This window comes from Rhinolophus sinicus, chromosome 16 (genome assembly GCF_057876585.1).
Source record: "Rhinolophus sinicus isolate RSI-liver-muscle chromosome 16, RSI-T2T, whole genome shotgun sequence".
In the NCBI taxonomy this organism is placed as follows: domain Eukaryota; kingdom Metazoa; phylum Chordata; class Mammalia; order Chiroptera; family Rhinolophidae; genus Rhinolophus; species Rhinolophus sinicus.
The window spans coordinates 37,029,763-37,043,945 of NC_142516.1; the positions used below are offsets into that span (position 1 = coordinate 37,029,763).

Genomic DNA, 14,183 nt, shown 5'->3' on the forward strand with positions numbered 1-14,183 from the left:
TTGTAAGATATTTAAAGTGTACATCATGGTGAGTTGATGCACATTGTGAAAGGATTCCCCCCACTTAATTAACTCATCCATCACCTCACATATTTATCTTTTTTTGGTGAGAACATTTAAGTTCTACTGTCTTAACACATTTCACTTATACATTAAAGTCTTACCAACTATAATCACTACGTCTTACATTATTAGATCATCAGACTTTATTCATTTTATGTCTAAAAGTTTGTGGTTTGTACCCTTTTACCAGTTTCCCTATGTTCCCCACCTCTCAGGCCCTGACAACCACTTTCCTACTTTCTGTTTCTATGAATTTGACTTTTTTTCTTCTTTTAAAGATTCCACATGTAAGTGATATCATACAATATTTGTCTTTGTCTGTCTGGTTTATTCCACTTAGCATAAGGGCCTCAAGGTCCCTGCATGTTGTCACAAATGGCAGGATTTCCTTCTTTGTCATGGCTGAGTAGTATTCCATTATACGTTATATGTCACAGATATAGATATAGATATAGATATAAAGATATAGATATACATATAAAGATACAGATAGAGATATTAATTATACAGAGGGGGCCAAAAATGTATATACATTTTAAGAAAGGAAACTGTATTAAAATTGTAATACTCAATATATACCAATAACAAAAGATGAGTACAAGTCACGTTTGACTTCTGCAGTTACAAAAGGTGCTCAAAGTGGTTACCGTCAGCGTGCAGACACTTCTGATTACGGCGAACTACTGCTTGAGCAATGTTGACCAAAGCGTCCACTTGTATACATTGTTTTGGAACCCCTGGTACATGTAATATATAATATTATATATATATAAATATAATATCTATATGAGTCTATATCATCTTCTTTACCCATTCATCTATGTAGACATTTAGATTGTTAAAATTCAGACATTTAGATTGTTTCCTTATATTGGCTATAGTGAATAATGCTGCGAAGAACATGGGAGTACAGATATCTCTTTGATATCCTATTTTCATTTCCTCTGGATATATACCCAGAAATGGGATTGCTGGATCATGTTAGTTGTATTTTTAATTTTTTAAGGAGCCTCCTTACTGTTTTCTGTAGTAGCTGCACCAATTTACATTCCCACCAACAGTGCATGAGGATTCTCTTTTCTCCACATTCTCGCTAACATTTGTTATCTTGTCTTTTTGATAATAGCCCTGATTTTTTGATGAGAGCTTGTCCTCTTAACCTTGATGGTAAATTTACAAAAGGGTGATAGTATGCAGTTTCCCAAATTAACATGACCACAGAACACTCTTTTGAAGGAAGAACTGTCAACGCCTTATGGAACACTAGTGACCTGCAGAGCCGCATTGAGCAATGCTGCAGGAGCATATTGGAGCCATATGGTTGACTCCAAGGGAAGGAAGGTACAGAGTGACAAGAGCAGAGAGTTGAGGGCACCACAAATAGAGGTGAGGAGACTGTGGAGAGGACAGAGGTAGCTTAGAATCATTGGATGAAAGCCTAGAGAGTATGGAGTCTCAGAGATCTAGTAGTTAGCAGGTGGACAGAAAAAAGCACTGTCTTTAGCATTGGGGATCTTGCTAAGGGCTATTTCAGTGGGCTAGAAGGGACATCTGCCTACTGCAATGTAACGGCAGGATTGACTGAATCATCCTCTTCAATTCTAATCTTGAAGTTGCCCAAAATGATGGTAAGACTAAGGGTGTCAAAAATGTTCAGCCACTCCTGAAAGCATGAACAGAAGGTTGGTAGGTGATGAACGCAAGGAGAAGAGAGACTGGAATGTATAGATGAGAAGAACATTAGGATTTGCTGTGTGTGTGTGTGTGTGTGTGTGTGTGTGTGTGTGTGTGTGTGTGTATCTAAGTTTCCATTTGTCTATACTTTCCTGAGTCACTGGAATGACTCTTCATAGGTTTTAAATAGAATGAACAGGCAGTCTCCCAGAAATATTCAGAGGCATCAGGTACATTTCTAGTATGAGATATTTTGCAATAGCCGTGACTGAAAGTGAAAACCCTCCTCTGGATAAGTAAATGTTATTCTTAGGATCTTGTCTTTAAATCCATGGGACATGAGCTTCACTTGAAAGATTAAATTTTATTCCTAACAAAAGGAAGATAAAAGAGCCATGAGGGAGGTTAATGGCATGCTATCTACTACATTTTGGAAATTTGTATGCTGCTTAATGTGGATAGAGCATATTTTAGGGAGGGATAGCACATGCAGAACATAGTAAACTCTAACCTAAACTGTTAATCCCCACAACAACAAGTGTTTTGCTGTTGGGTTTTTGGTTGTTTTTTTGCTTCTATCCTGGCTATGATACAATCACAGCAGATCGGATGTATAATGAGGTGACCATAACATTTGATAGGCAAATCTTTTGAGAGCGAAAAGGGCATTTTAATGATGCTGCTAGGACAACAGGCATATAGTGGGATCGTCTGTCCCTGAATAAATGAGAACAGATGATCACCCTGCATATAATGACACTGTGTTTTCAGCAAGTGACATTGGACCAGTAACAGAGAAGACTCTTCCTCCTTAGTTAAGAAGTGAGGATCTCTCAGGCCTCTCAGATTCCCTTTCCTTCAGGCTACATGGTGGTCTGGAATAAGCTTGGAGTCAGACACGCTTTGGAGTCAGACAAACCTCTGCTCTTTTGCTTCCTGGCTTCATGACCTTGTACAAGTTAATGTCTCTGAGCCTCAGTTTTCTCATCTCCTCTTACGACTGTCACATGATCATGTGCTTAAAATGTCCAGCCCTATAAAAATTCATTGAAAATCTTAGCACCCTTATCTTTCCCCCCCTCCAACAGTTTTTCAACAAATAAAGGAGAAATAGCTCTGCTTATTATATGCAGGTGATTGGTGCTTTCAGAGAAAGTACTTGTAGACTTTTAAGTGGGACCGTGTGTTAACAGACATAGATTAAGATGTAACCACAGAACACTGGAACTGGAGAGGTTGGGACCATTTGTAAAAAGTCCAAGACTCATAGAACTGAAGTGACATGTCTGAATTCACACGGAGAGTTCTGGCTCAGCTGGGAACTGGATCCAGGTCCTTGAAATTCTAGCCACTGCTCTTTCACTCCATCATATTTCCCAGAAGTGGAGTGATGACCTGTTCCCGTCTCCTCTCCCACTCTTTCTTCACACTTTTCTTTCGACCTCAATTCAAAAGTACGGTATATTTTCCAGAGCCAGTATGGCTAAGCTTAACAGCATAAGCGGATAAATCAAGAGTTCAACACAGCTTAAGAAGGATGGTTCTGGATAATCAGAACAAACATGTGACTTCTGTAGAGACCCGAGGATTTGGTATGCACCTGGGCAAGTGGTTGTTAACCCTTTCCCATCCAGTGTCCTATTTTAATAATAAACATCTTGTAATGTTCTCTCTACTGTCATGAGATGAAACTTAGAGAAAATACAGTCTACATGCACATAACTTTAAAAGTCAAATAATATTCAAATTGTGACCTCCAAAAGATCCTCTATGATTTCCAGAACACACTCCTTTCCCTGGGTGGTGGTACCCCTTTCTTTGTACTCCTGCTCTGCAGATTTAATGGACAGTTGATATTTGGGTATCAGCACAGGGTGACCTGGGGAGCCTCCAAGGGAACCAGAATGGTGGTTCCCAATAGTTGCCATTTGCCGAAGCCTCCAGCATGGAGAAAGGCATGATGCTCACAGGGCAGGACCATGTGGCCATGACGGGGGAGCTAGGAGCAAAGCTGAGGGAGTGTCTCCTGCAAAGTGAGCCAGTTTGGTTTCAGCCAAATGACAGCAGCGGCAATGGTAGATTCCAAACAGGAAAGGCATTGCTAAGTGGGTTTAAAGTTACCCTAAATAACCCAAATTCCTAAGTCTTTGCTAAGGAGGTTAGCATGGATACATGCAAATGACAAGTGATCCGTTATCTTTTGATACTGCCATATTGTCCCGAATGTGCTTTGTCACATTTTTCTTTTCTACATACTTTTGAGCCTTTCCACAAACCCAGGAGATCGCGTGGGGTCACTAGTACCTTCCTTTTGACATGCTTGTCCTGGTGATACCCGATGCTGCATCGCTTCATTCATAAAGATGATTGGCACACAGGCGAACTAGATAAGGGCCATTAGCGGGTCTGTTTAGCTGTTTTGTACACACACAAGCTGCTGGTAATCTCAGCTGTGGTATTTGGATTTTGTCACAAATATGTGCAGACTTAACAGTGGGGCAGATTTCTGAATGCAAATGTGAGCGATGCTTATTCCATTTTTACCTGCCACTAATTTGGGGGCGTACTAAAATAGGTCTCTATATGTTGCCTTCAGCAATTAGATGAAGAACAACTTTTTCAATAAACAGCATCTGTCCATAGCTTGCTGAGGAGGTCGTGTTGTGGTGCATGGTGTGTCTTTAGGGGCTACTGTCACATTGGGATCATATGACTGGGGTTCAGAGGGACGGACAGTGCGCAACCTGGCTGATTGTACATGGCGGGCACACTGCCTGTCTGTCATCGGGGACAGACTTTTCTACCAGCATCTTCTCTTTCTCTCTTCACAAAGCATTTCTTCAAATTGAATAATGACAATATTACTATACTAAAATTTAATTATAATAGTTAACATTTATTGAGCATTTCCTATGTGTCAGGAAGTTTACAGCTATTATCTAACTTTCATTGGGCTACGTAATTATATACATTTGAAAACTATTTCCTTTTTCTACATCATTGTCATTTCATTTTAAAAACAAAAAAGCTGGCAGCCTTTGCGATTTGTGAATATATTCAAGAGGCTTCTCATACATGGATGAAGTAAAATAAACTTAATGAAGCAGTGTAGATAATCTTACTAATATAGTATTTTTGGTCTCCTTGGATATTCTTATTAGAATTCACCAGAAAAGGTGTATAGGAAACTTTAAGCATCTATCATATAAAGAAAATTAAGAAAATATGGATAACCAACTCTTTGTACTCTGTAATAGTGGACTTGTTTTTAACTATGTATTGATAAAATGATATCGCTTGATAATAGATCAAATGTAGCCTAATGTTCTTTGGTAAAGTAGTAATATCTCATTTCTATAGTTTTGCTGTAGGCAGCACTCAGGCACCCGTAATTTCATTTAACTCTCACTGCAACCTTATGAGGTAGGTTTTACTCTTGTGCTGTCGTTAAGCAAACTGAGCTCCGAGAACAGTAAGTAACTTTAACTAGAAGTTACTTAATAACTAAAGTTTCTTAATGTAAGTAGAGAGCTGGGATTTAAACCTGGGCTTGTCTAGCCTTTGTCTGGTCTCCTTTCCCCTCTACTCCAGCTGCTTCACAATGTGAGCATAGTGATGAGGGGAAAGTAATGTGAAACTCCAGCATCACTAACACTCATGGTTAGAAAAACTATGAAAGGGAAAGAAAGCATTTATTTCCTTGCCTACCTCTTCCTTTTCAGAAAAAAGGAAGATCTCTCTGTTATTGAGCTCAAAGTACCAGAATACTCGAGTGACTTGAAACCTCAGGAATCTAGCTGATTTTTATTAGAGCAACATTTATAGACTAGCAGCCTATATGCCTAAAAGACCCCCAGGCACATTTCATATGGATTGCACAGATCGTTTTAAATTTTTGAATTTTAAAGCTTTCCGATGGAGTTCAACATGGTTAATTTACCCCAGTCACCAGCAGTCCCTATTGTCCCACACGTGGCCCCCACCATTCACTTTAGGCACCTACCCAGCCGGTGGAGGCACTGGCATTTGTGACCCTGGATAAGTTACTGTGGTTACATCTTCCCCAGAAGCTACTTATCTTTACCTTTTGCTAGTGCTCCACTTTTCTTCCTTATATCCTGGACTTCTCAGAAGAAAAATGAGGAAAGGGGAATATAGAGTACTGGGGATAGGGGCTGAAATGGTACACAGTGTGGCTAGGAAGGCCTCACTGAGAAGGTGACATTTGTTTAAAGATCTGTAAAGAAGGAGAGAGCATGAACCTATCTAAAGGAAGACTGCTCTGAGCAGAGGGAACAGCAAGTGCAAAGGCCCTTCAGTTGGGGCGTGACTGGTATGTTTCAGGAACAGCAGGGCATCTGTCTGGCTGGGGTGGAGTGAACAAGTGAGTCATAGGAGAACAAGCTCAGAGTCAGAGACGTGAGGAGGGCAGGGGAGGACACCTTGAGTGGGGCCCTAGGCATCTCTGCAAGTACTTGGGTTGTACTCTAAGATGGAAAGCCATTAGAGAATGTTGAGCAGGTAAGTGGCATGATCAACTTTATGTTTCAAGGGCTCACTGTAGCTGCTGAGCTGACAGAGGCCCTTATATAGCAAGGGCTGAAGCAGGGAGAGCTGATGAGATGCTGTTGCAATAATCTAAATGAGTCAGGATGGTGGTTTGGACCAGGGTGCTAGCAGAGGACGTGGTAAGTAGTAGTCTGATTCTGGATATGTTTGGAAGGTAGAGACAGAGAGGGTACTAACAGGTTCAATGTGGGTATGAATAGAGAAAAATCAAGGTTTTTGGTCTGAGCAACTGGAAGAATGGAATTGCCATCGACAAAATACTGCAGTTTGGAAACTTGAGATTTTCTGTATCCTCTTGTTATAGGAGAAGCATACGAGAAGCAGAGACAAAGGGCGAGGGAGAACGGCCAGATACATGAGAAAATACTATTAGAAAAAAGAGCACCGAAGATGTGTGTGACCGCAGGAGCAAATAAAATAGCCAAAGGGGCTGGGAGTTTTTCTAGAGCACTACTACCAGTCAGACACAAAGTTACTTGCACTGAAAGGAGAGGACAATGACTCTCCTGGGGCTATGGAATACCAGCTATGCAAAGCATTCTAAAAAGCCCTAACTTTTGTCGTCTTTCCCTATAGTGCAAAAATTTTCTCCCTTCAAGTTTCATGCAGTATTATAGGGTAGTAGAAAATTGATGGCTTGCACTTATTTTTTATTTTCATTGAGGTGACGTTCATGTAACATAAAATCAACTATTTTAAAGTGAAAAATTTGGTGTCATTCAGTATGTTCACAGTGTTTTGCAACTAGTACCTCTATCTAGTTTCAAAACATTTTCATCACCCCAAGAGCAAACCTGTACCCAGTAAGCAGTCACTCCCCATTCCTCTCTTCTCTCAGCCCCTTGCGACTACCAGTGTGCTTTCTGTCTCTATGGATTTACCTAGTCTGGGTATTTCATGTAAATGGAATGGTGTCATGTAACCTTTTGTGTCTGACTTCTTTCACTTAGCATATATTTTTGAGATCCATCGATGTTGTAGTATCAGTATTTCAGTGCTTTTTATGGCTGAATAATATTCCAATGTATGGATGTACCACATTTTATTTATTCATCCGTTGATGGACATTTGGGACATTTGGGACCTTTTGACTATTGGAGTAGTGCTGCTCTGAGCATTGCATACAAGTATTTGCTTGATTCCCTGTTTTCAGTTCTATGGAGTACGTACTTGGCAGTGGAACTGCTGTATCATATGGTAATTCTACATTTGATATTTTGAGGAACTGCCAAACTGTTTTCCACAGCAGCTGAACTATTTTAAATTCCCATCAGCAATTTCTCCACATCCTTACCAACACTTGTTATTTTCAATAATTTTAAAATTATTTCAAAAATTAAAAAATATTGCCATCATAGTGGGTGTGAAGTGCCATCTTATTGTGGTTTTGATGTAATGACTGATGATGTTGAGCATCTTTTCATGTGCTTGTTCATCCTGTGTTGGCGTGCATGTTTTATGGTGTCTTTCATCTCGACTGCTAAGTGTTATCATACCAGAGCTATTAGAAGATATCTTCTTTGTTGCCTGCCTGAGGCTATAGGACGGGCTCCATGGTTGCCTGTATTCTCAGGTCAGGCTTATCAGACAGTTGGGAGTGGGTACTATATAATCAGCAGTAGGTGGGGCTATGAATTAGTTTCCCTACGCGGGTGAAGCTGCAGGATGGGACACAGGGCCTGTGCAGCAGTTTGTTTGGGGATCAGAATCAGGTAAGAGTGTGTACTGGACATCCTGGTCAGGTGAAGGCATGGTTTTGCTCTGCAGACAGGAAAAGCCATGGGCTGTGCTCTCTGTTCAAGTGCCACTGTAAGTAACACTGTTAGATGGGCTGCCAGCTTCCACTGTGCTCTGGTAAGCTTCCCTGGTTTGGCAGGCTGAAGGCTATATTCAGCGATGAGTGCCCAGGTGCAGTGGGAAAAGCAGCTTCAAGGCCTCTAAGGCTGTATTTGTGGTCTTCACTCAAGCCGACCTGTGCCCCAATTTCCCTGGCTGAAACAGGGCTACTTGCTTTGCTCTCAAGAGTGATCAGGTCTGCTTGCCCATCTCTCAGCTTGAGCCTTGCTGGGTAACATTTTCCAGGTATTCTCACCAGCTCTTCCTGTCAGATGGGGATGGGGCCACTCTCCACAGTAGATGGGGCTATGAATCAGCCCTTTGGAGGGCTCACTTCAAGCAACTCCCAAATTTTCCCAAACAGCCTTTCTAGTCAGGAGGGACCAGGCTTCACAGTGGGTGAGGCTATGACTCAGATCTTCAGCCTGGGCGTGGGCAGACCAGGCTACAGAGCTGGCAAAACCCCTTGTCTGAGGACCCAAATCAGTCAGACCTGCATCCCACCAAGTTCCCTGGTCAGACTGTATCACCAGCTTGGTTCTGCAGATGAGCACACCTGCTTATTGGGACTACTCCTTGGGCTTCACAGGTAGGAACTCAGTCTGCCAAGATCTGAGTGCTGGTTTTTGGAGGCCCCTCCCCACGTCTTTATCACAATCAGATACCCAGTGGTTGAGCTCTGCAGTGCAATCCGTGTGTGGTGAAACCAGAGTAAGGGCTACCATGAAGTGACCCATAATACTGGAGGGCCTGGATGTCACGCCTGGAGTCTATTTTTCCACCAGAGGAGCCATAGACTCAGGGGAGATCTTTTTATGTGGAGCTACGCTGGCCTGGGGGTGGGGCAAAACAGTCAGCATGTATCCAGTCATCTTACCCTTCTAGAGCCGTCGGTTTTGGTCTGTGTGGTGCAGTGGGGTGCTGCAGCCTCCCTCCTGTGTTCTAGGATTCTCTCAGTGGTGTCTTGTCCATGAATTGTTTAGTTGTCATTCTTGTGAGGGGGAGCAAAGTCAGGAATGACTTACGTTGCCATCTTGGTGTCTGACGTCACTTGCTATACACTTGAAGAAAAAGAAATTCTGAAATGTAGTCATTAAAAGCTGGTTTATAATTACCTAATGCACATGGTCACCAATTTGGTATTATGTTGTAGAACCATTCAGGGGAGCACGTCTGTGATCCTTACTTTGTTTCCCACTAAGTGCCCAACAATCAAAATTCGGAGGGCTTGCCGGAAGCCTGGCGGTAGATAACTGGGTTTCACATCTATAAAACGAGGGGCTGAGACATGCCTCTCCTCCAGTAAACTTTAGGAAATAATATTCAGTCCTTTTGACCAAGCAATTTTCCTTTTGGACATCTATCTATGGCGGATGAACTGAAAAACAAGAGGACGAAAAAGACTTTATAAGATGTCTCTTACAGCATTTTTTTTTTTTTTTTTTTTTTTTTTACAATTGCAAAGCAATCTAACTGTTTGCCAATAAGCAACTAATATTGTATTAACTAAACAGAAAATTTGGCAACTATTATAAATACAAATGGGAGTTTGTTTCAACATAGAAAATGTCTAAGTTAAAATGTTAAATAAAAGGAGCAAGATGCAAGTTTGTGCACATATCTGTAGTTACATAAAACTAGAAACCACAAACTTTTGCCTAGAATGAATACTAGAAAACAATACATAACATAATAAAGTGATTATCGTTGGAGAGTAGATTCTATAATTTTACCATAGTACTTTGACCGTGTTGATTTCTAAAACACAGCTTCAAAATTATAATAGTGACTTATTGTCATTTTGGCCAAATGGCCAAAATTGATGCTTTGCAGATCATAATTGCACATGTAAATGTAAATATTGCCAGTCATTTGTGGTGTGTTGGTTATTTTGGGTTTAGCATGTTGACCTTAGAACTTATGGTTCAGGGTCTGTTACTGAAATGGCTTTGTTAAAAGTCAGGATTTCACAGAACAATTCCACATGTTCCTTGAATTGTATTTTTTCCCACCTGGTTTGTTCCCATTTACAGATCTTTATGGAAAAAGGAAACCTGAAATTTAAAATTAAGAAAAAAAATGTCTCTTTACAGGTATTCCATTGCCCAAAGAAGATGACATTTCTGCCCCCTTGATCTCCAGTTCACCGGTAAAGGAAGCCCGGGAGTATGAAGACTCCCCAAGCGAAGAAGAAGATAAAATAAACGAAGAGCCTTTGACAATCTCTGAACTCACGTACAACCCAAGTGCCAGCCTGCTCCCCACCCCCGTTGATGATGATGAGATTGACATGCTCTTTGACTGTCCATCTAGGCTTGAGTTGGAAAGAGAAGACACAGATTCATTTGAGGAACTGGAAGCAGATGAAAATGCCTTTTTGATGGCTGAAGAAGAGGAGCTGAAGGAGGCTCACCGCGCTTTGTCATGGAGTTATGACATTCTGAGTGGCCATATTCGGGTGAACCCGCTGGTCAAGAGTTTTTCCAGGCTCCTTGTGGTGGGCCTGGGGCTGCTGCTCTTTGTATTCCCCCTGCTCCTCCTCCTTTTGGAGTCAGGTATTGATCTCTCCTTCTTATGTGAAATCCGCCAGACGCCAGAGTTTGAGCAGTTTCACTATGAATATTACTGTCCTCTCAAGGAGTGGGTGGTTAGCAAAGTAAATCTCATTCTCTACATGCTGGGTTGCTCATAAAGTTCCTATCTCATATGACTAAGGGCTATATTCAATACTAGTGATTTGTTTTCTCAGCAAATGCCTGGTTCTGAATAGTCATGGGGCTGTCAACGGTGTTCCTTACTCAAAACTGATTATTCAAACCTTTAAGTTAGCTTTCCATATACTTCACTGCACTTAAATAAGTTTAAATCAAATATAGTAATTTTAGTTATAGGTTAGGAAGATAGCCCTTAAATAACCAAAAATACATTTATTTTTTATTATATCACAGACATACTCTTAATTATAGCATAACACATTGAGCTGAATTAGATTTCACCCTTTTTAATAGTTAGCATCATTATAAGCTATAAGGTTCAGAATCAGAATTTTAGTAAAAATCTAAGAGAAAGGTTTTGAATATAATCCTTAGTGAAAATAATGTCCTCTAACCAATGCCTATACAACTGAATTTATGCTGTTCTTTTTTTTAATATTTTTATGTGTTCAGAATATTTTGGTAACTTTTTAGGAAAAAAAAAAAAAAAAGCAAAAAAACCCAAAAAAAAGCCTCCTGGAGTTATTTAAGTGTACAGATTGTAAGATTAATGCACAAAGGGTATGTCGGGAATTTTTTAATGTTTTGGCACTGGTTTGTTTTTTAAAATATTTTTGGTTGAACAATCCCATAATTTGTTGTTACCTGCACATGAGATAGAAAATAGGTAGAAAGACACTGTAGCAAGTAAGCTCCTAAAACAGATGATGGAACTGGAGGATGTAGAAACTGAACATCAAGTGGACACAGGGTGGTCCATTTTTCAAAGTATTTGGACAAGATGACTTGTTACTTTCATTTGCATCCTGTCCACATATTTTGGCTGGGGAAGCAGAACATTTTAAAAAGGAGGTGAAACTTTAAAGGAAAAAAGTTAAAAGATATGCTAGTTAATTGCATGTTATTATACATTAGCCCAAGAGTGGAAGCAGATGGGAACTTGACAAATGGCAAGTAGCAAAAGAAAGTTTTGGTGAGGCTGGTAGGCAGGTGGTGATAGGCAAATAATCTATTTTCTGGAAGTGATGGTGATGCAAGGTATTGGATAATGTAAAGAACAGCACGCTTGCTGTCCAAGTTGACGTGAATATGTTTAAGTGGATCTAAATAAGAGTGGAGAAACTTGAAGACACATTTTTGGTCCCTCATGCTATTTACTGTGATTCTGTGGAAGAAACTTCAAAAGAAGTGCGTGTATGAGAGAGTAGGAAAGAGAAAATGAAAAGAATGGAATTTGACTTTTCGATAAATGCCAGTGATCTTCTTATGTGGTGGTCATTATACTCCTTTCCTGGTTTCCTTAAGATCTTAACTCACTCCTAATTGGGGCTCCCATTAAGAAAGTGGAGGGACTCTTTAGGTAGACCATTTCAGCTTGGGTGAATTAGTGAAAGGACTCAGTAGAGGGGACAGATGTTTTCATACCATTAAGTCCATGACAGAAAGGTAAGAGTATGGAGCTTTGGCATGGCGCATTGGGATTTCTCCATGGATTGCAAGTGTTCCCTTGTCCTTGTTTACTAAGAGACTGGGTTGCCTGTAATTTCTCCCTACCTCTAATGGACACTCCAGCTCTATCATTACCATAATTTCCAAGTTGGCCATTCCAGTCCTACTTATTCATGGAGCTCTGAGTGCTTTATTAGATAGTTGATTTTGAAATTAAGTTTTAAAAGTCAGCTCATGAAGCCTTCAGTTGAGCAAACTATAATATACATTTGCTCTTAAGTTTGTAGGATGTCGTTTCTCCTGTTCTTTCAGTGATTTATTTTGCTTTTTAATAAAGACTGTTTAATAACTGAAATTTGATAATATACAAATATATTTTCCGTAGTTTATTTTGAAAGTTGGCAAGTGGCCAGCTTTAAAACTGAAGTTCTTTGCCCCCTTTTATCATATGACTTTCATGTCATCCTAAGGGCCCTCCAGTGTAGTCTGCAATAAATTAGTTCCCCCTCTAATTATGCTTCATATACTTTTCTTTGAAGTTCTAACCATGACAAATCACCTAGCCCTCATCCTTTATAAATATTAAATAATATTTTTTAAATTATGGAAATAATATATTGCCTATCATAAAACATTTGAAAAATACTGACAGGAGAATATCACACATGGCCCAACCATGTATATTTATATTAAGGAATAACAAATATATTATTTCTAACATTTCTGGCTAATGTCTTTTTTCTCTTAGGTAAAAACCTCATTGTTGAATAGAAATGTTTTTAAGTGAAGGTGTTGACAGGATTGGGTCTGCTGAATTTAAATAGTAGCCACTGAAAGTAAAACTGGGATCCCAACATGCCATTTTGTTGGGATAGAATCAGAGCCTTTTTAGAAATACCACTCCAGTTTGATAGAAGACAGTCACCAGTTGCCTGAGTCAAATGAGGAAAAGACTGCTTCCAAGATGGAGAGTATATAATATAGTGAGATAGAGTTCAAAGCAAGTGTGTGAGTATATGTATATTCCATATTATTGGTATATATGTGTTTATATATAAATCTGTATATATGTGTGTATTTGTGTATACACAACTGATATGCCCTTCATTCACAGTCGTATTTACTTTTCCCCAATTGAGGAATTTGTGATATGTTATTATTTCTTTTCCCTCTCAGATATCATGGTGGATAAAAACCCACAGTCTCAAAAGTTTCAATTTTCCATGAAAACCACTGTGGGTACATTTGTGGTTATATATACACACATATATGGCAAATATATATACACACACAGTCTTGTCTTTAGTGCTAATGCAAGTTGGATCGTGAAAAAAATGTAGGTCAAGTATTGTGTTTCTGTCTGTGCTTGGAACATATTGTAAAATGTTATGTATTTGGAATATATTTTGTGGCTTGTCTAATATTTATAAAATCAATTCTCGGAAGAATTCAAAATGAATTGATTTCATTGAAATACTAGAGATAGGGGGGCCATGTTACCTATGATTGGAGCCTTATCTTTGTATAGTGAAATTTGCATTTCTATGTCAACATTCAGATTGTTTTATATGTTAATATGGTGGCAGGAATCCCTAATAAAAGTACTCTGGGGAAAAATGTTTCTGCAATCATTTAGTTTTATTCAAAGCAAAGTTATATAAATATCCTGTTGGAAACTACACAAAAGTGCCATCTAGGACCATGAAATGAGGTCACCCTTGAATGGTGATAGTATGAAAAAAAATAATCACAGGTAATGGATGGGAGTAATCTTTTGCAGAAGTCACCCAATCTAAGAGCAGGAATATTGTGTGTACTGGAAATGCACCTAAACGTAAGAGAGACAGCTATAGTCTATTATTATGGCACTAAGATAAT

The 14,183-nt window shown here is 39.5% G+C and overlaps 1 protein-coding gene across 4 annotated transcripts in view; it reads left to right on the forward strand.

Moving 5' to 3' along the window:
• FRMD3 (FERM domain containing 3) overlaps positions 1-14,183 on the forward strand; it is a 249,326-nt gene that overhangs the window by 233,657 nt on the left and 1,486 nt on the right. For 2 of the 4 annotated variants that reach the window (XM_019750147.3, XM_019750150.3), the window contains exon 14: positions 10,236-11,367. In XM_019750147.3, coding sequence (XP_019605706.2) covers positions 10,236-10,834 — 599 coding nt within the window. In that variant the 3' untranslated portion in view covers positions 10,835-11,367. Of the gene's footprint in view, positions 1-10,235; positions 11,368-14,183 lie in introns of those variants that run through there. The other 2 variants (XM_019750148.3, XM_074330596.2) reach the window with 2 other exon arrangements.